Source organism: Styela clava, chromosome 5 (genome assembly GCF_964204865.1).
Source record: "Styela clava chromosome 5, kaStyClav1.hap1.2, whole genome shotgun sequence".
NCBI classification, from domain to species: domain Eukaryota; kingdom Metazoa; phylum Chordata; class Ascidiacea; order Stolidobranchia; family Styelidae; genus Styela; species Styela clava.
Window position 1 is genome coordinate 16,799,821 of NC_135254.1, and position 21,091 is coordinate 16,820,911.

The following is a 21,091-nucleotide window of genomic DNA, read 5'->3' on the forward strand; positions in this document are numbered from 1 at the left end:
GTTTCAGTATGTGCAATTGTATATATTTATATATTCAATAACGTTTGATATAATGATATGTATTGCTAGAATGGATATTTAGCTTGTAATTACATGTGTCCAGGGACTCCTTAACAAATCAATGAATTCCTATATAAGGTATAATTTAGTGTGTACAGCTCAGTGAATGGTATATAGCCTCATTTTTGTGTCGTTCAACATAATCTGCCTATGAAGTAATCTGAATATGTATTGAAATATATAATGAGATATTGTATACTGGTGGTTAAGTACAGTATGCCAGACTTTAGAAAACGTTTGAGATGTTAAAGTAATTTGAATTTGTACAGGGGTGAAATGAAATGAATAAAATAGATTCATCTTTATTTGTTCTGCATATGAAAAAAAAACAGCACCCATAATAATGCCTTAATTAATGAACTTCTATTTCCATCACAATCAGAATCATTTCTAAATGCTGATTTATAATACAGTTTTCATAATGTAAAATACGGTATATTAATGATGTTCTCATCCACAATGGCAAATATAATAATGTATACAATGTGTCAAGCCCACTATTCTCTAACTTCATCATTTTACTTTTTTCAAGTTACGTATTGCAGTATATGTTTAGAGAAGAGAATGTTATCAGATGTATTTGTTGAGGTGTTTATAGCCTTGAGCTAATATCATGTCATGTTCTTTAAAGGTATATAGATAGTTCAGCAATTTTGTTCAGATTGAGGTAGTAACTTTAGCGACCATGAGGTTAACTACCTATGCTTTATACAAGAGTGTATATTACACAGTGGATCATGAAATAGTTTGTATGAAATTGTAGGGAAATTGATTTTTTCGTTATGGTTTCAAGCAGCATCTTAGTTCCTATGTGGATTAAATCGTAATGGTGAATTTTTATATTAGTCATCTTTGAAATGAATATGGCCTATGAATATGAATTATTTCATGAAATGAAGAATTTGACTTCTTATATTGATGAAATTAAAAAAGAGCAGGGTATATTACCTACGCACCAAGGTTATTTATAAATATTCATAAAATGTCAAAAATGATGGAAATTTCAATAATCATCAATCAGTATTTTATTCAAGTTGAATTATTCAGAAAAAGGCATTCTTGGTACAGGGTGATTGATTTTAAAATTTATTTGACACATTCTTCTTTTCCGTTGTGTTCGTCTATCAGACAACATCGGGTTACCAGATTATAAGAGAGATTGTGCAAAGACAATGAATAATTTGTATAAAGTAGCAGTTTACGAGTACAAACAATGACAATCAGACACTGCAAGCAAGCCTCGAATACCATGGTTTATGTATATTAGCAGATAAGAAGATTATGAGAGAGAAAATAAATTATCAAGTACGGTAACAGTTATTTTAGAATCAATATGGATTTGTTCACACTCAAACAGATGTTAAGTAAACAAAAATTGGGTATAATAGGTTCTCTACGTCGAGTATACATGTTATATCTTCTCTCATTACCATCTGTTTTAGTGGTTGAGAACTCACCTCGAGCAATAAGTAAACATTCAAGACTTCAATAGAGTTCTTTAAATTTAATCCTGTTTAAATCTAGATTGGAAGCCTCAGCAGAAAATGATTATCCATAGCTATTGAAATATAGATCATTTATAAATGGCTATAAAATGTCCAGAATACAGACTAGCAAACAACATGAGGTTATTTTTTATAATAATTGAAGCGGTGGAGTATAGAAGTATAATCTAGGCAAGTCTGATACGATGTTCAATTTAATTCGGCAGTGATAATGTTGTGTGATAATTCGCTAATTCTTTTAGGAAAAAATATATAGATTGAGATAAGTCATTAATTTAAAATAAACCAAATTCACTCAAATTGTCTCAAATTCACTCAAAGTAACCGCAGCTAATGGTCAGAAAAGCTCAGATTTGCATTCGTAAGTAAATATAATTAAATGCAAATTATTATTATTTATATAAATAGGTATTAAGGAGCACGATCCATTCTTGTCAAGGTGTTCAGATTCTATATATAAGACTAATTTGTAGTTTTCATTGGCTGTGCTTTCAGGAGGTATAATAACAAAAGAGGTTAACAAAGCGAGTTTTATTAATAATAAGCCAATTAGTCCCTAATGATACCTTATGTTGGACTCTCGGAAATTAAAACTACTCTCAACAATTGAGTCTTAAATAACCATTGGCAGGTAGCTCTTACTAATAGAATAGATGAATGCCAAAAAGCATGTTACTCAGTAACTAATGTAAATAGTGACTGTTTGATATGTAATATTTAGTAAATCTAAACTTCAGTTTTCATTGCGGCTATGAAGCACAATTTTCTGGGAAATATGAGCTAACGGGAAGGAAGTTTGTCATATGTCTCATTTAAATAACTAATGAGCATAGTGAAACAAATTCATGGTCGCAGTGTCGAAAGAAAAATTTGTGCATAGAAAAGGTGGCAGTGCTATGTCACAAATATCACAAGTAGAATCTATTTTGAATGAGATGCACCAATATATCGATACTCACACTTTTGGCTATTAGAAATATGCATTTATGAAATATTCGAGAAAACATGATTCAAAATGATTTTTGAGTTAAAATTCAGAACTGTATATTTACTAATGAGAGTTACCGTACTTCTTTAATGTTGTAATCAGCAAATTGTGGGTTTGTGTGAATAAAAATTGTTTGCTTGATAAATATAGCCTATATATCAATGTTTGTTGTGACAAACTGCACAAAGATTGGTATCAGAATATCAGCACAAGTTAGATTAGTTAGAATACTGTTATTGGCGATTGTCAAATACAACAATGACTGTAAAGCATAGAGACAATATTCTGTGAAGGCAGAATTTCTAAATAGGGAACTACATAATGGATAGGCGAGCATAGTTTTCATTTAGGTGATTATGGCATAATAAAATGTCACAAAAGTGAGCAAAATGGTAAACATTTTCTAAAATATATTACCAATTATTAGATCATTATGATTATGACATGACGTATGATAAATACATCAAAGAGCTAATTAGATACATAAATTATAGGATTTGTATCAGTAATATGTTCACGTTCACATAACCTATAATCAACTTGTGTCACCTATCTGCAGAGCATGGACCACTGATAAAATGAGCATTGATAGTCAATACATTGTTAACCCAAACTTGGATAGGCAAAAAATAAACAAATTATTTTTGAGTGAGTTATGGATAATTAGTGTTTAAGGAAGAATTAGAATTATAGCCGGAACAAAACCATTATTTCCCTTGGGGCATCGGTTTTAAGAACGTGATTAGTTGATCTCTAAGTGGGTTAATGTTCATTTGAAGATCTGCACATTCATACACAAATTTCATGATGTATATGCCAGAATTACACCGTTACACAATTATATAAATTCTTCTCAAATTTGGAAAGAAAAATTAGTACTATTATGGTTTTCCTTGTATTTACATTTAATAATAATATACAGGACAATTAGAAGCTTATATTCAATTTTTCAAGATTACAATCTACATTCAAATTTGTTAAACATTTAGGAAGCAAAAATATCACTCTTACAACTTTGCCCATAATTCCTTATAATAATATATATATATAGAGCAAATCAAACCTCAAATTCAATTTGCATTTAGATTTGTTTTACAGAAAATGTTTCTTGAACATGTTTTTTTCCAAAGAGAAGATAGTTTAATACTAATAATATGGATATCTACATTTTATTTTTATATTACAGGAATAAAATATTCTTAGAAATTGGTTAAATATTCTGAATATTAGACTCGAAACTGAGAGAGAATCTTTGACGGCTAGTTAACAACCACTAATTACAGTTAATTCCCTTCATCAAGAAGCCCGGTAACAATTTAAGGAAAACAACTATTAGGATTACAGTATAATTGCCTTCATGTTAAATTCTACTATCACCGATTCAACGACGATCTAACACAACCCTCGGGGCATCTCCGAGACAAATTACAAGCGTCACAGTTGTACGTAGTACAACATTATCGCACTTCAGTGCGAAAGTTTTCTTACAGAGGAAAACTTAAACAAGCAAGCTGCCTAAGCTACTGATGGGGTGTGGGGGGTCGAAGGAGAGCCACGAGGCTGTTGAAAAAGCCCGGAGAATAGACCGGCATCTCAAAGAAGAGATGAGAGTGAGTATTTCCAAATTGTGGTTTTTAATTAATAGTTAATACTTTAAGATAATATGGATATGGTATAGCAAGGCTGTGTAAGTAAGTCAGATTCCATCACCTTTTAAGACAATGTATTATTCTAACACATACAATTTTATATTATTCCATAAACAGGCATTTCTTGTTGAAAAGATTTGATGTATAAAAAATACAAATCATACAATATAAATGAATTCTTGATATGAAAGATTTTATCTATTTGGGGAAATCTTAAGCTTAAGCCTTTTCTAATGTAAATATACAGGTAACAGTGCCTCTCCGAGATTCTTTTATCAGTACTAATTCTAATTTTAGTTATATTGATAATAGGTAAACCGCCCATTATTGCTTGATTCAAAGGTGTTATGAAATATATTTAAAGTAAAATATAGGGAGATAGTATGTAGGTTGATGTGTCTCAACCATTATAAAAATTACAAATATACCTTGGCATTTGAAAAAACATATGAAGTTATCTAGCTAAGCTATTCAATTATGAATGTTGATGGCTCTGTTCAAAGTAAAAATGCATACGTATGAGGAAATGGCTAACAGTGACCATGAAAACAATTCGTAAATGAGAAAAACTATCTTATTATTACCATGACCACTAACTATGTAAGGAGAAATAAACTGAAGTATTCCTTACGTGTATATTCAGACAGAACTGAAATTCGGGAATTACATTATGAAACTAGCCTAGAAAGTGCTATATATAAAATTTTCCTTTCGACCAAATATTCGCTATTTACGATGTCATTATTACGTCATCGTTACAATGAATGTGGAATCATTTGAAAATTAATCATACGTCAGGTCATGACACAAGAATCGGTAATGAAATGCGAAATTACAGTATCATGTGAACACAGGAAAAATAGGCTATTTTAAACGACTGGTATAATCAGAAATACGGAAAGTTTCATTTGAGAAAAACAGAAAAAATAAGTGAAATACTATCGAATCTGTTTCATAATGGATCAATAAAAATTATTAAATGATGAGATACTTTATGTATTGTAACAAGTTTTGAGATTTGAAAATGTAGGACTGTATTACTTTGAATGTTGTAGAAATTAATACCAATCCTAACATTGCTCCCGTTTATTTTTGGATTAAAAACATAAACACCATCAAGAACACAGAGATAATTTTTAATTTTCCAATAAGCTGAAATCCCATGATATAATACAAATACAAACCCTTCATTATTTGTCCATGGAAAAGGCAATTTTTGGTATTTTTTGATATCAATTAGCCTAATTATTAAAACATATGTTTACAGATCTTCAATGAACAAATAAAGCTACTACTTTTGGGTGCTGGTGAGTCAGGAAAAAGCACAGTCGCAAAACAAATGGTGATATTGCACAAGGAAGGATACTCAAAAGAAGAATGTGTAAAATACAGGTGCATAATAATCTTTTTATCCTGATATTAATTCACAGTTCGCATAGGATTTGAATTGGAAAAAAGATAAATTGCAATTCAACTGAAGGTTTATATAACTAAGATATATTCTTCATTAATCAGAATAGGATAAATTTTAAATTTACTGGTTCGAATCACTGCTAAAAAAATTGAACCATGATTCTGGAGAAAGATTCATTTATGTTTCAACAATTGTTGTCAGTGGCCTACATGGTTAAAGTGTTAGGCATTACAGGGTAAAATCTCGGGTTCAAATCCCATGTCCCCCACCTCACTCAAGGTAATAAATGGTGTATAATTTGACGAATCGGAAAGATAACACCCCTCCTAGTGATCGCTACTTATGCAGAGCCTTGTTCGAAGCAAAGAGCATATAAATACCACGCATCTCTACCACCTGGCACTTATTTAGGAAGAAGAAAAATTAGGTTCAATTCAAGTCTTGAGAAGTAAATTATAAAAAGTAATCCTCAAGTTCATAGATATAAATCTAGACAAAATTAGTGAATGCGTGAATGAAATACTGGAATATAACTTCACAATATTGATTGTCATCATGCGATAGAAAAATTTCGATTCAATAACCCTATGGATAAAATTACATATAGATTAAAATCTCACACAATGGATAGAAAAGGGAACACGTACTGACGCAAATGTCACAACGAATTTCGTCTGCAATATAAGTCAGCTTATTAGGACGAAAGCAATATAATACAATACATCTTTTATTCCTTGAGTGTGTCACTAATCCTATCCTTTGATCAAGCTCATTCCTTATCATCAAAATAATAATATCCCAAGGGGATATTGACACCCTATCAGTGGCTAAGACGAAGGCTAATCCAATGAGAATCAATTTAAAAAAAATTGTTGAGGAAAGGTGTTGTTTGAAAAGATCGGTATCGACAGATGTTCCCCTGGTACTATCACCTCCCCAGAGAATTGATTTCAACTGTCTGCAGGCACATTATCATATATTGAAAAACAGTTGCCGACCCAAGAAATTTGTGAAAATGGCCAGTCTCGTTTGGGTATCAGGCCTGCATATGAATCATGAAGAACCTGATGTCTAAAACTAAATAAATAATGAATGAGGGGTGCTTTCATGACTTACAACCTTTCTGTGGAAGTATATCCATCTCGTATACATTTCGCAATGACTAAATTCGAAAACTTTTATCTGATTAACTTGATTTTCAGTCTTCTGTTTTGAATAGGTTTTACTTCGTAAACAAAATAAGTTAAACTGATTTATTTAAAAGAATGAAAAAGTAAAAAAGCTATTCTATTTAATACCTAATCTAGAATATGAAGTATAATACAATTATTAATTTATCTTCTTCATTATGCAGGACCGTAGTTCATGGCAATACCATGCAGGCGGCAGCAACTTTGATCAAGGCAATGGAAGCATTAGAAATTCAATTTGACGAGAAAGAAAATGCGGTGAGATATACTTGATTCAAAAATAGATATTTCCAACTTTGTAAAGCCAAAATTCTGTATATTAACATGAGTAACTCCCCAAAGTTTTACACAGATTTTTTAAATATGCATTCAGCTGCATTTCTTGTTATGGTTGAACTATGTATGTCCGAGGAAGTCTGACCCTGGTCAGATGAAACATAATTTTCCATAAGTTCATTTTTATTGTTTAAAAAATTTAAACCAAAATGACATATTTCAAACATTTTATATCCTTCCACTATAGTGTGAATAAGTAGTGTTATTCATATCTTGTGCCTATGATGCTTTGGTTCTCACACTACAAAACATTTCAAAATTTAGGAAGTAATTTCATATCTATTTCTTTACTAAGAATCATGAAGTAAATTTAACTGAGCTAGTTTGTAGTCGCAAGCCTCAGGGTCACCAACCTTCATGAAGCCGAGGGCTATTTCCTGAAGCTACTTTCATACTTGAATTACATGTGTTTGTGTGATGTCATAATTGACAAAGTATTGAATGACCTCCTGTGACATTACTGAGGTCACATATAGATAAAGTTGATTATTATCTGTATTATCTATTATGTTAGTGTGTGGAGACAAGAGCCCAAATAATTTGCTAATATATTAACAACTTTGTCAATTTTCAGACATATTCACAGAAAATTTTGGCTTCATCTGCAACATTATCAGATGAAATTTCACCAGAAATGGGCCTAATGATAAAGCAAGTCTGGAATGATAGAGGAATGCAGGTGAGATTCAATGAAATTGCATGAGAAAAATGCCAATATACAATAAAATTTTATATATTTGGAAGTTTGATGCAACATATGGCAAATAGATTTTCAATACTATTTTCGTATTTTATGGAGTACCGTAATATGACTTAATGAACATGATTAAATAATAAGCAAGCAGCGTTGGGCATTGATAATTCAGATAAAAAAAATTTGCTGGTAACGTTATAAATTTCACTAGCCTTCAACAGTTAATATTTTCATTGTTGGATATTCAAGGTGGAAACTGAGTATAAAGATTTCATACATTGGTGATTATTTCAAATTAAAATTTTTTCACTGAAATGGTCTGTCAAGAATTTATTCACATAATACCTAATTAATCCATTTAAAGTAAGGTGATAATATAATAGGAGTAGATACACACATCAAAAGATAGAGTGACGTTTTTTTGTTGTTGAGAGAAATGATTGACAAAAGGAAATTGAACTCTTCTATGAAGTAAAGAACCTTCAGATAGGTTTTTTTTGCATGTCATTCCAGTATATAAACATAAGGAGACCAGGCCCAATACACACAGATTCCATTACAGATATGAAAAAACTGTTTTTAAAAAATAGCTTTTCAATCAAAGAATATTGAATTTTATCGTCAGCGAACATTTATTAGTCATCGCACGACGCAACATCTTAATGAGTCTTCCTGCGAGTGATTATTGATTGCAGCAATGTTCCTATTGTGAAAAGTGCCGCACAATATAATAAATTAAAAAACTTTGAAACGCAATATATGAACACTGGATATGATTTATATATAATGTAACATAAAGATTGCGATCATACACAATATAGATGTCATACTTTACTTAAGATCATATATAGCCACCTCAATATAAGTTTTTTTATTGTGGTGGTGATAATTGCACACAAAATTTATTGAGCAATTGCCATAAAGTAGTTTACACACTAATACAGTTATCTTGATTGTGGTGGCAAACCATTGACAGAAATTTGATAAATTATATCCAGCCTAAGATTGAAACCTTCCATAATTAATAAATGAGCTGATGTCTCATATATAACAACCACCGGCACAGGTTTTTAAGATTGAAATTTTCAATCTCTTTAAATAAAAATATTCGAAATGGAAAACTTCAACAAACCACATAATTTTGATAACCAAACTAAAGCTTGGGCTGTTGTCGGTTATTGTAATGAAATGTAAATAAAAAAGATAAAGTTCCGTGTTCAAATGTCAAAAAAATTTTTTTTTTTAAATTTACGCTCCCAAGCATACAACTCTCAGTATGGTTTTCTAGTTTTAGTAAACAATAAAATACTCAAATATATGGACACAATGGTGGCTTATTGGTACTGGTAATAAAAAATGGTAAAACCTGAAAGCACAAAGTTGTCTAGACAAGCAATACAGAGGTGGTCGAGAAATACAGAAAAAGTGTTTAATACAAATGAAACAGCAATATTATTTTTAGTGAAATAGCGGCTAATATAAATAGAAAAGTCTAAGAGAAAATAGCAAAAAAAAAAAAAAGTGATGGCCTTTTAGCGACCGCCCCTATCTAAATCTTTAAGTACTGTGATATCTAAAATAGATTTATTCATTAGTTTCAAAGTGTTTTTTAACAACAACAACGATTTAGTAAAATAAACTATAGGTTCACTTTTGCCCACAATGGCCATACTGTGATAGACAAATTCTTCATGTGATTCAACATAAACAGCATATATTTACATCTCAACTTCTACCAGGACATGTTTATATCCAAATTTAGAACTAAATGTCACTTATGTTTAACCTTTTCTAAATTAAAACTACATGCTTGATTTATTATAGAAATGCTATGCACGGTCAAGAGAGTATCAACTGGATGATTCTGCAAAATACTACTTGGATGAAATAGACAGACTTGCGAAATCAGATTACATTCCAACAGAACAAGATATTTTACGAACGAGAATTAAAACAACAGGAATTATAGAAACAAAGTATGTTAATTTAAAGTTTGATTTTGAGGAAACGATTGAATTCTATATAATATAGATATATATGACATTTTATCTCATAAATGTATTCAGATCACTTGATTTGATAAACGAAAGATTTTGTTTTTAAACTCTAAACTCTGATCAAATCTTCCAATCACAACAATTGTAATTATATTTTAGCAAAAAAATATGTTTGTTTTCACTGATATTTACTTGAATCGAGCAAATGAACTAATTGAGAAGTGTTGGAACTTACTCAGAAAGTGGCAGAAAATCCACAAATATTAAATATTTATCTCGGAAAATCTATCAGATATCAGTAAGAATTAGAAACAGTTTTAACAATAGGGCTGGAGTAACAAATCATTGATAATAAATCTTACATAGAAGTTTTCGGTAAAAAATAAATTCTACTAGAAAATGTGCAATAAAGGAGAGTTTTAGATTAAAAATTTCTATAAAACCATGATATTCATAATAATATGGTCAATACCATGTTTCAGCCAAAAAAAAAGTTATTTACAAAGTACGCACTAGTAGTAACGTAGCACCAATTTTGAAAAAAAATCAAAATATTTTTGAAATAAACAACAATTAGTGAGTTATTGCATCTTACCCAGATCTTCTGAATTGAAGTTATTTTTAATAAATTATTTATGACTCTATTACAGATTCACTTTTAAAGAGATCAGCTTTTTAATGGTCGATGTTGGGGGTCAAAGAACAGAAAGGCGAAAATGGATCCACTGCTTTGAATCAGTCACTGCGATAATATTTACTGTAGCACTTAGTGGATATGATTTGGTAAGTTTATGATAGCAATTTGAGGAAAATTTTTCAATTAACGAAGGTTTGAATCTTTTAGTTTTATGGTAAGAAAAGTCTCAATAACATAATACAGTCCAATTTAAATTTTGCTTGTACTGTATTGCTTTCTAGTTATACTAAAAATATGTTATCTATGTCAGTCCAATGTTTAACAGTTATCCCTTAATTAATAAGCAACTACAGCTAGTTAAAATCAGTAAACCAAATTACTATTAAATTACAGTAAACTTTATAGTTTTTTTTCTAAGTGTAGGAACAAATTTATATCTGGCACCATATTGCAGCAAATAAAAAAATATTAAACTGGGAATTGGAACCCATTAATTATTAATGAGGCAAAACAGAATAAAGAAGGGATCATAGGCAATTTAGAGTAGGTCAAATTTCAAATGGATTTCATTCAATTTGAAAATGTAAAAAGCTATCTCATTTCGGAAGGAACAGAATCTGGTTCAACATTGCTACACCCCGAGTGGTGGGCATGGGATTTGGATCTGGGATTTTACCCTGCGATGCTATCATAGTTATTATAGTCTAACTCTTTAAAGCCACTAGGTTACCACGCCCACAACACTATTTATTTCCGTATTTAATAGAATTATTATATTTCAGGTTCTAAGAGAAGATGAAGAAGTGAATCGAATGCATGAATCTATGATTTTATTTGATTCAACATGCAACAATACCTGGTTCACAAAAACATCGATGATTCTTTTTCTCAATAAGAAAGATATCTTTCAAGATAAAATAGAGAAATCACCACTCACAATTTGTTTCCCAGAGTATATGGGTAAGAAGATTACAATAATAGCAGTGATTGCTTGTTAATAGAGAAAGTTTATAAAAAGATTTGAATGAGTATGACATGGGCTCATCAGTCGTTTTAAAGGTTTTACGCAATTTAAGCGACCAGCCCACAATGTAAATTTTAGGCTGAACAATTTTAATGTACTAGTAAACAATGAATGCCATATGAGAAGGTTGTCTATCAGTAACAGACTTTTGTTCATTTATTTGTGTTGTGGGTATTATCTTATTAAAAAAAAAAATTAGCATATGACACATAAAACAATATGACAAAAACGTTGTGAGAAAATTAATGCTTCTTAACTCAAGCAACATGCCCCCAATATACACATAGAAGCATTTTAAAATTTACAGTATACAAATATGAATTTTGACTCCACTGAAATAATCGATTTGTAATGCAACACAGGATCAAACAACTATACTGAAGCTTCAGAATACATTAGAGGCAAATTTGAAGCTCTCAACGCTCACGCCGATACCAAAGAAATTTATTCACATTTCACCTGTGCGACAGACACCAAGAACATTGAGGTGGGTATAAAACCAATTCTGTAACCTGTTAATTAATATCTGTCCGGTAATAATTAATAATAAGGCAAAATAGAATAAAGAAGGGATCATGAGCAATTTAGAGTAGGTCAAATTTCAAATGGATTTCATTCAATTTATTAACAGTCAAAAATGAAGTAAGGATATGAGCACTGATAAGTAAGAAGCTATCTTATTTCGGAAGGTACAGAATCCAGTTCAACATTGCTACACCCTAAAGGGTAGGCATGGGATTTGAACATGCGATTTTGACCCTGCGATGATATCATAATTAAGTCTAAGGCTTAAACCAATAGGCTACCACGCCCACAAATGACGAATGACACAAAACAGGAATGGTTCCCGTATCTATATTGCAAATATAAAAACCTTCATTGACCAGCTCTTCTTACATTTAGGTTGTATTTGATGCAGTAGCAGATGTTATTACGCAATCCAACATGAAGGAAATTGGATTGATTTGAATTAGTGCTCAGACAAATGGTACAGTGCATTCTAGTTTGAAAATAAGTGCACAGGAATAAACACTGCCATTCCACAACAACTTTAAAATAATCATACTGTAATGAGAAATGACAAACTCAATCGTTAACTGCATCTATTTATGAGACTTGTGTACGATAATATTACTACAGTTAGCACATACATGGGAAAGAAATACAAAATTGATAAAACCAATGGAACCAAAAGCAAAGGATTCGTGTATATATAAAACAACAATGAATTTCAAAAAAATTCATAAAGAGGGGCAGCAAAACGAGACAATATAAAAGGAAAAAGTGCTGTATTTTTGGCAGGATCAAAGTTCAGTATCTAAATGACTAAAGTTATTTATTCAAATCGATATCTCAAAATGATGACTGAAATATTGCCAGCTTTATATTTCTCTTCCTTTTCATCAACAGGGAATAATTCCAATTAATATCAACTGGATTAACAAATTTCAAATTTTTCAGTACAAAAAAAAATTCACTTGGAATTTTCTATATTTTGTATTATGTAGCATACACTCCCAAAGGATGAATTGCTCAATATACCACTGCACTTTCCATGTTATTAAAGGTTTTGCACATATCCTTGCATATGTGAGGTACCAAGATTCAAAAAAATGCTGTGTGGCTGTTGGAATAATACTATTCTTGTACACCAATGTATTCCATGTAACGTTATTTAGGTACCCTATTTCGCAATACTATTTTAACATAGCATGTTATCTCTTTTGTAGCTTTTCAAGCAAAATTGAACCATTGATAAAAACACAAGATCTAATGATCAAGACCATACACAGACAAACCGCTTTTTGTTACACAAATAGTGCACAATGAATTGTATTGCTATGCCAAACTTTTCAGCGTACTGATCATTATTCTTCTCTCTGATAATAGATATTGGTACTGTTATTATGAGTCATATTTTAATACTATATTTACAGGCTATATATGTAAGCGCTAACTTACATAAACTAATTGAAATGTTTATAAAATTATTATGGTAAGCTGGATGAAAGTGTTATTTACCATCAACCATAATATATCTAGATTGACTTTCCTATGTCAATAAGTTAATTGATAAGCGGTATTACCAGGTTTCATATTGTCAGATAGCAACACCGAAATGAAAACTGTATATGGCGTATACTAATTTCGAACCATGGTAGTTTCATTCTATAACGTAATATATAAGTATTTCACAGTTTTTGAACATATTGAAATAATAACTTGAGTAGGTATCATGATTGAACAGTTTTAATGTTGCTACATGCAATTCTACTGGCACCCTGCATCACCTGGTTGTCCAATAGGTATGGTAAAACATGACATTAGTATCCTTTTCAGCGAGGTAATTCAGTATGCAATGCAGTGTATATTTTCTTTACTTCCATATAAAATGGTAAAAGAATACTTGTATTTTTTCAATTTGTGTGATTTTGTGTGATTGATTTGACTACACTGATATATTGTAAAACTTTAGCCCTTTTGTTTTCATTTATATTCGTTTTGTGACATTGTACTTCAACAGATAATTGTTAAATTAACTTGCATTGCTAGAGAAGTGTAGCAGACTCTCTTCATTATGGTTCATGGTGACCAAAAAATAGAACCAAGGTTATTTGAAACATATTCTAAAGAACATATTCTGTTTTTTTGTCATTTTTGGGAGGGGGGGCGACACCCTGATCTTCAAAAATTTTGACATTTACTAGAACTTGAAAAAAAAACGTGACATTGATGAATATTACATCTAATTGTAACAGTTGTAACTTTGTAGAACAAGCTGGCAATGGTAATACTACCAGCTTAGAGATTTGTCAGTCAGGGGTTATGATCTCACCGCTCAGTTTACCAGTGTGCTAATTTTTAAATTGAGTGACACTGCTCACATTATTTCTGAGCCGAGTAGCCCAAGATCATATTTTATAAACACTTTTGAATTTAATCTATGTGATATCAAATATCAACACGGTCAAATATACTGCACAGAATAGCTGCTACACTGAATTAAGTTTGGTACATTTTTCTCTCAGTGTCCTTTTCCTGCTTGCTAAGTTTTATAAAATATTTATGTAAGAGGAAACAAGTACTCTTCTCACATTGTCTTTTTTTTTTCTTGATGAAGCTTAATAAAGTAACGTTTTCATGTGGTTATTGTTTAATTTTGAAAAAGCATTAATGGTGAGAATTAGTTTTGAGATTAAGTTACCCTGTTCACACTGGTTAATGAGATCTTTAGGATTCTTCAGTGTGAAAAGTGATTCATGTATTCTATTATTGTAAATAGACATCAAGGCAAAGGGACGTGCAGCGCTATTGAAACTTGGTCTCGAAAACAAAAGTAAAGTTTGGGATAAAAGGCAACCATGACTAAAATTTTGCCCATTCAAATTTATAAAAGGGTTTAAGTGTCATTTAGGTTAATTATTATTAAAAAAATAATTTCTGAGACTTGTTTGAATTCTTTTTTACAAACACACAAATCCTGGTTCATTATGTGTTCTGGTACCTCATGGTTCAGGAGGGATAAAAATCATATAAATTCATGCACGGAGGTTTAAGTCAACTATGTGCTCGCTAGGAGTGGTAACTTGTTGGATTTACGTGATGAAAAAAAAAAGACTGCTTGCTTTGGATTATCTTTATCAAAGTATTTAGTAATGTCAGAAAACAGCCGATTGTTTGTGCCACATGCACATAGTATTCTAGTAAAATTCACATATTTTCCCAGGAGAAAGGAAAGTATTTATAGATTTGTTTACACTCCCTAAACTATTAATCATTGATTAAAATAAATTAGGTCCTGTGTTCAGAACTGACATGAACAAAAATAATTTAAAAAATAATGAGACATTTTATATTAAAAAGATTGAATTTACCTTCATATTTGAAAATAAGTTTTGTGTTATTGGAAGTCATTGCACTGTGTACACCACAGGTCAAAATGTGAAAGAAGATCAGAATCAAAAATATTTTTTTATACGTCATATTTATTTAGGCTACTTTTCATTTCGAACAAAGCTTTACACAAGCAGACACTGATAGGCAAGAAGTTACTATAGTTTGGAGAACCACAATCTTTCTAGTTGCCTACCCAAGCATTGCCTACCCAAGATGTTACACTCTGGGTAAAGTTGTGAACATAGGATTTGAAACCGAAGTTTTAATCTGAAATATCATAATAGTCAAGTCTAACGGTTTACCCCAAAGGCCACCATGCCCACAATAAATGAAATGCTTAAAAACGGTCTCTTTATATGTTAGAGAATAAATTATACTAGGATTAGCATAGTGGGAACAGACTCTCTACTGACACCATCTGGAAGATGTCTACCAGGATCTCAAACCAGAATTTAATGTTGCTAATTTACTATCAGTGTATTTCGACCCATTCACATTACCTCGTTATTGTAATGACTTAAACATCCATTATGAATATTTTCTATTATGTCTAAACCATTGATCAACTAGAGTGAAAATGGTAGCTGATACTGCTGACAGTCACTACTCTATCAGTTTATGAAAATAAAACTATGGATATGAATCGGCATGTTTTCACTGGAGTCGTATTTTCAACTACTCTGAGTTGAAATTGTCAATTTTGGAATTCAAGACATTCAATGGAGATAAAAGAAGTCAAAATCCTCTACAGATAAGCGTTCTTAGCAGTCTATTGAAGAAGGTATTTTGATGCCACTAAAGTTTTTGTTATCACAATTTGATTTTCTCAAATTTTGAAGCTGGAGTCAATAACCAAAAATATTTTTAGCACCTCGAAGTTGGGAGTTTTTGTTAACCCAGTAACGAGAGTCAATCGGTTCCCCCACCTCACAGCCCCAAATAAAACATCCCTGTATGCATATTTCTATATATAATCAAAACATCTATCAGATAAGATTGATTATCGGACAACGGCAAATAACCTTCCTTGAATAGTCTAAAAAGAAAGTGCCATTTTATGTTAAATTGAAAATGAATTCCTCCTACCTGACATCATTGACAGATTCCATAACATTGATTTCGCACAATAATTTCTTCGTGTTCCATTCGAAAGCAGCGACATGTCCTCTTTTTCCCCCTAACAATAAATATCTGAAAGCACAAAATAGCAAAATATAAGAGAAAAAAAAGGATATTGCTATGTTTACAGATACATTTATGTAAACAAAGAAGTTGGAATCAAACATGGTGCAATGATGAAAAAATTCATATATAATCAGGTATTGTCACAAAAAATATGCAAAACCATAGCATGTAGTCAAGATTGGTATACGTATGTTAGTTATATCTGATTTCCTGGGCCACAAACTAAAAAAAAATGAGGATATGATGATTGGTAATAAAATAATTTATTTTCGAAAAATTATGAAAATTGGAATTATGTCGGTCAACGCCGTTATTCCCGCAAACTCCGCCTATCACAAAATAACTAATTGCACATCTTGTGCCAAGAGGACTTTGATCATTTTTTTCTCGTCCAATCTGTGCATCCAGTGTGAAATCTCATGATTACGCGAGCATCGACGATAAGGCGCTAAATATAATTAAATGATTAAATGATGAAGGGAATACTAAGATTGAAAATCGGCCTTATAAACAACTACAAATAAAACAAAATGAAAAATAATTAAAATAGGATAGTTTACCTATTTGTCTAGGTCCTCGAATTGCAATGGTATTTTAGAGTACTAATGCTTTTATTTCGCCGCAAGTTGAAGCAACCACATGAGTTACCGTATGTTGTACATAATTAAATTAATATCACAAAACATTATAAATGTTCATGTTGGTGATGGAATAAATATTTTGCGCAAGACATCATCTGCTCTTTTAACAAGTGAAGTGGTTGTGGCAACTGCTTCAGGACCTGTTGCATGGGAATCTATCTCTATAGCTTTCTTAAATATTTATCTTTCCATAGGCTACACACCTTCCGTTACGAGTATAATTCATTCGATAGGGACCAAATTGCTTCAAGTTCAATTCAAATTGTTTTCTGGCACTTGCAATGTCGACATGATTTTTAATCTCGCTCTGATGAATTGTGTATGTTTCTTCTCCTTCTTCAGCCTCTAGGAAACTGACAAAAAATGATATTACAATTGCAAATTTTTTGTGAAGATGTCTTGAATCAAGCAGCAACAGTGCCAATTTAATGAAATTTATGAAATACAAATGGACGAATTATTTACAGACTTTTTTACAGGGCTGTAGTGTCAGTTCAAGAGTCTTCTTTTTCAAACTGCTAAAGACTGTTATCAAGGTCTATTTTTCAGAAGGAAAGAATTCTCAACAGACAATCAAACAGGCTTGCCTATGTCGAGGTTTTTGTTCTCAAAATTTGTTATTCCTGGAGATGGGGGCTGGAGGGGGAGTGAAATTCTTCCTCATCTGGAGTCATGAGCGAGAGTCTGAGGCCCGAAGACCTGTTTCTCTGGTTGATATCTGAGTCGAGTAATTTTGTTCAGATGACAGCAGAATTTCACTTCCGCATTAAAAGAAAACTTTCATCAGCTAAAACAGTATAGAACCAGCACAACTGTATATCTGCGACTTAGCCTATACAAAATTTAACAAAACCACTGATTTTCAATAATATTAAAACTAAACGAACAAGAATAAGATTACAAGAGAAATATAGCTCTAGACAACAGAATAGCATAATACAACTCACCCAGCTTCCTCTGTTAAAAATAATTCATGTCTTGCAGCCTGACCTGCAGCTTCTTCATATTTTTTTTCTTGAGAAATCAACTTCCCTTTGAAAACAGAAATAAATCATGTAGAAAATATGCATTAAAATTTTATAGATGCGCTAATTTTGAAGTTATTAAAGCAAAGTAGGTAGTCGAATAATGATTGCGTAAGTTTGTCATTTGTACTTCGTGGTCTCCTTATTAACAAGAAAATATTTTTTCTATCGGGTGCCATCTTTCTAATAATCATCCCACTTTGACCGGAAATAAGTTTACAATAAATTTTATATTGAAAGCCATTAGTTCTTATTAACCATTTAGTTGGAATTCCCAAAGGTTTTATATGTTTGTCAACTTAACCGCCAAAGTTGCATTTGTCTGATCATGACATAGTCCCAAGAGAGGTCCACTGCATCCCTATCACTGCCCAATGAAGGCGTAGGCTGCGATTCTCTAGGCCAAGACATATCGCCTTTTGCGCACGCAAAGTACTCACCGTCCTCTTTTGAACACAAAATAAGCACAGCTTGGATATTGGTCTGAAACATATTTTCAGGTCTTTTGATAAGTTTACTCAACATCAGGCGAAATCGATCATTCAAAATGGATTGATGTGTGGGTCACCCCTGCTATATAACAACAGCTTTGTTCTTGTTCAATCACAGGTATTATCAGAAAAATTGCGAAGTCATATCTTTACCTTTTAATTTAACGTTAGTAACATCTGTCTGATTTGTGGATCCTCTTTTGTGAAGTTCAACTTTCTCATCTGGAATTGGAGCGGCTCCAGGGAATGGATCACTTTTCTAAAAATTCAAAAACAAAAAGTATTTGTAATCATTTTGAATAGCTATGAATAAAAATTAGTTTTGTCAAAACTAGGTAGCTCAAACTCCAGCTTTTAATAGGCATCAGTTCAAAAATAATATCTCAGCATTTATTCAAACCATAATAGACCATAATCATACGGGACTTATTCCTTCTAATTAGGGTATATTGTGAATGTGGCTAACAGTAGGTATACTTTAGCCTCAGTGCACAAAGAAACAGCACAAAGCACTACCTAGCCGCCTTATAGGCGTACGATTGATTTATGAGAGAAAAAAAGGTTAAAAGTGCGCCCTATGGCCTATTAAAATACAATAGTCCATATTACTTTTTCACTCCTAACAGATGTTACCAACACCAAAATTTCAATCTAATCCATAATGATTTACAAGTAAGAAAATATCACTTGAAATTGGACATTGAGCCATATTTGATTGGATGTAGTTTGGTATTTTAGTACAGACAATTTTAAATTGCTAATACAAACAAATAATTGATTATGATTATAAAAAATATGCTAATTTAATAATGACTAGTATTAATTGAATCCATTATACATCCTTGCACTCACCGCATCATTTGACTTCTTTCTGAATTTTTTGTCTGAACTATTCTTCAGGTTTACCCTTTTTTCTTTCACCTTATGGATATGATTATATTTTATGAAGCCCATTGAAAAACCAATAATCAAATTACCGGTAGTCATTTTTAAACATGGAGTCAAAGTGTACATAAATGGATGAGTTTGAAAAATTGTTGTTGCTGTTGGGGTATCATTTGTGCTTGGGAAAAAACATCTTTTCTAGAAAATGATGGACCAATCGCTTCCAAAGAGACTTTGAGGTGGGGTCGCATATGTTGGTAAACACTGCTTGAGCCCCCATTAACGTTATATGCACTTCTCTGAATTATGCACTGCACAAACACCTCAAATAATAATCTAACACAATTTAATTAATGTACCAACTACATCATACAACGATAAAATAAAAATTTGTTGCTTTTTTTTGCCCATTGCTAGTTGTATGTTCCTTCAAGTTAGGATCGAGACACTTGATTTGCCAGAAAAAACTAATTCAAGGTGATATTCACCGGGTCTGATGTAGTTTTGTACTTCAAGTGAGCATGGCTTACCAATATTTGCATTCCTAACCCCCATCTGGCTATGTCATCCAAAAATTACGTCAATACGATGTGACAGTGACATAATAAGGCCCGTCAAAATATATGGACGGTCTTCCGAAATGCACAGACGATCACCCGAAATCGAGTAAGATACTTTGTATACAAAGTAATACTTCCTCTCGTTGTATCGATCCAGATATGAGAGAGATCGCTGGTGTGGGTGAGTCCGTTATCGGGGACGCAGACGCTATTTTGGGTGATCGTAGCTATACTTTGGCGAGCACTACGCTGCGATTGTGACGTCGTAGTGATGTAATTTTTGGATGACATAGTCAGATGGGGACTAAGAATAACATATAAAAAAAAGGGTAAGCCGACCCCACTAGAAGTACTTGTGTTACTAAACTACGATATACCCATATATACCTTGATAACTTCTTCAGAATTATCTAACTCTGATGATTGGTCTCTGAAATACCTTGTTGTCATTCTCAGATCTTGTAGCAGCAAGCAAAAAAATCAGCTAAATAATTAACAACCTACAGGATCTAGGGTTTTACAGAAATTGAATATATTTCTTTAATTGGCTGTTTCCATCAGCAAAAAATATAATTGTATGAACTATTATCCTCATCATGAGTTACAAGTCATATAACAATTAAACCCCAATCACAGTCTGAACTTCATGGCCTTTTTGAACTAGAAATTGGGTAAGCAATCAAAGACTTTAGTTTGCAAAATGTTTTGAACTTGCGTGCAAAACGACCAATCATGTGAAAATATCCAGGCATGTTGCTCGGTTGTTAACAAACGCTAATTCATTCATTGATAATTATACCAGGGCACAGTTCTCAGAATCAAGGAAGGATGTCTCGATATCTGATTCAATAAAAAGAACCCTATCTGTTGCAAACGGAGGTCGTCTGGCACGATAGCAAGTGCGTAAGATTGT

The 21,091-nt window shown here is 31.9% G+C and overlaps 2 protein-coding genes across 2 annotated transcripts in view; one reads left to right on the forward strand and one right to left on the reverse strand.

Annotated features, from left to right (window-relative positions):
• The window catches only part of LOC120343939 (WD repeat-containing protein 46-like), a 46,676-nt gene extending 25,957 nt beyond the window's left edge, over window positions 1–20,719 (reverse strand). Inside the window, exons 1-6 of the mRNA XM_039412992.2 lie at window positions 20,566–20,719; window positions 19,586–19,654; window positions 18,887–18,992; window positions 18,165–18,249; window positions 17,421–17,570; window positions 16,478–16,582 (exon numbers count right to left, since the gene is read on the reverse strand). Coding sequence (XP_039268926.2) covers window positions 16,478–16,582; window positions 17,421–17,570; window positions 18,165–18,249; window positions 18,887–18,992; window positions 19,586–19,654; window positions 20,566–20,628 — 578 coding nt within the window. The 5' untranslated portion in view covers window positions 20,629–20,719. The remainder of the gene's footprint in view (window positions 1–16,477; window positions 16,583–17,420; window positions 17,571–18,164; window positions 18,250–18,886; window positions 18,993–19,585; window positions 19,655–20,565) is intronic.
• On the forward strand, window positions 3,740–14,640 carry LOC120343940 (guanine nucleotide-binding protein G(i) subunit alpha-2-like). The gene is made up of 9 exons (XM_039412993.2): window positions 3,740–4,163; window positions 5,470–5,594; window positions 6,971–7,064; window positions 7,717–7,821; window positions 9,661–9,812; window positions 10,484–10,616; window positions 11,253–11,430; window positions 11,857–11,981; window positions 12,398–14,640. Exons 1-9 carry the CDS (start codon window positions 4,080–4,082, stop codon window positions 12,461–12,463), a joined length of 1,062 nt encoding a protein of 353 aa, XP_039268927.1. The 5' UTR covers window positions 3,740–4,079; the 3' UTR covers window positions 12,464–14,640.
• Window positions 20,720–21,091: the final 372 nt, after the last annotated feature.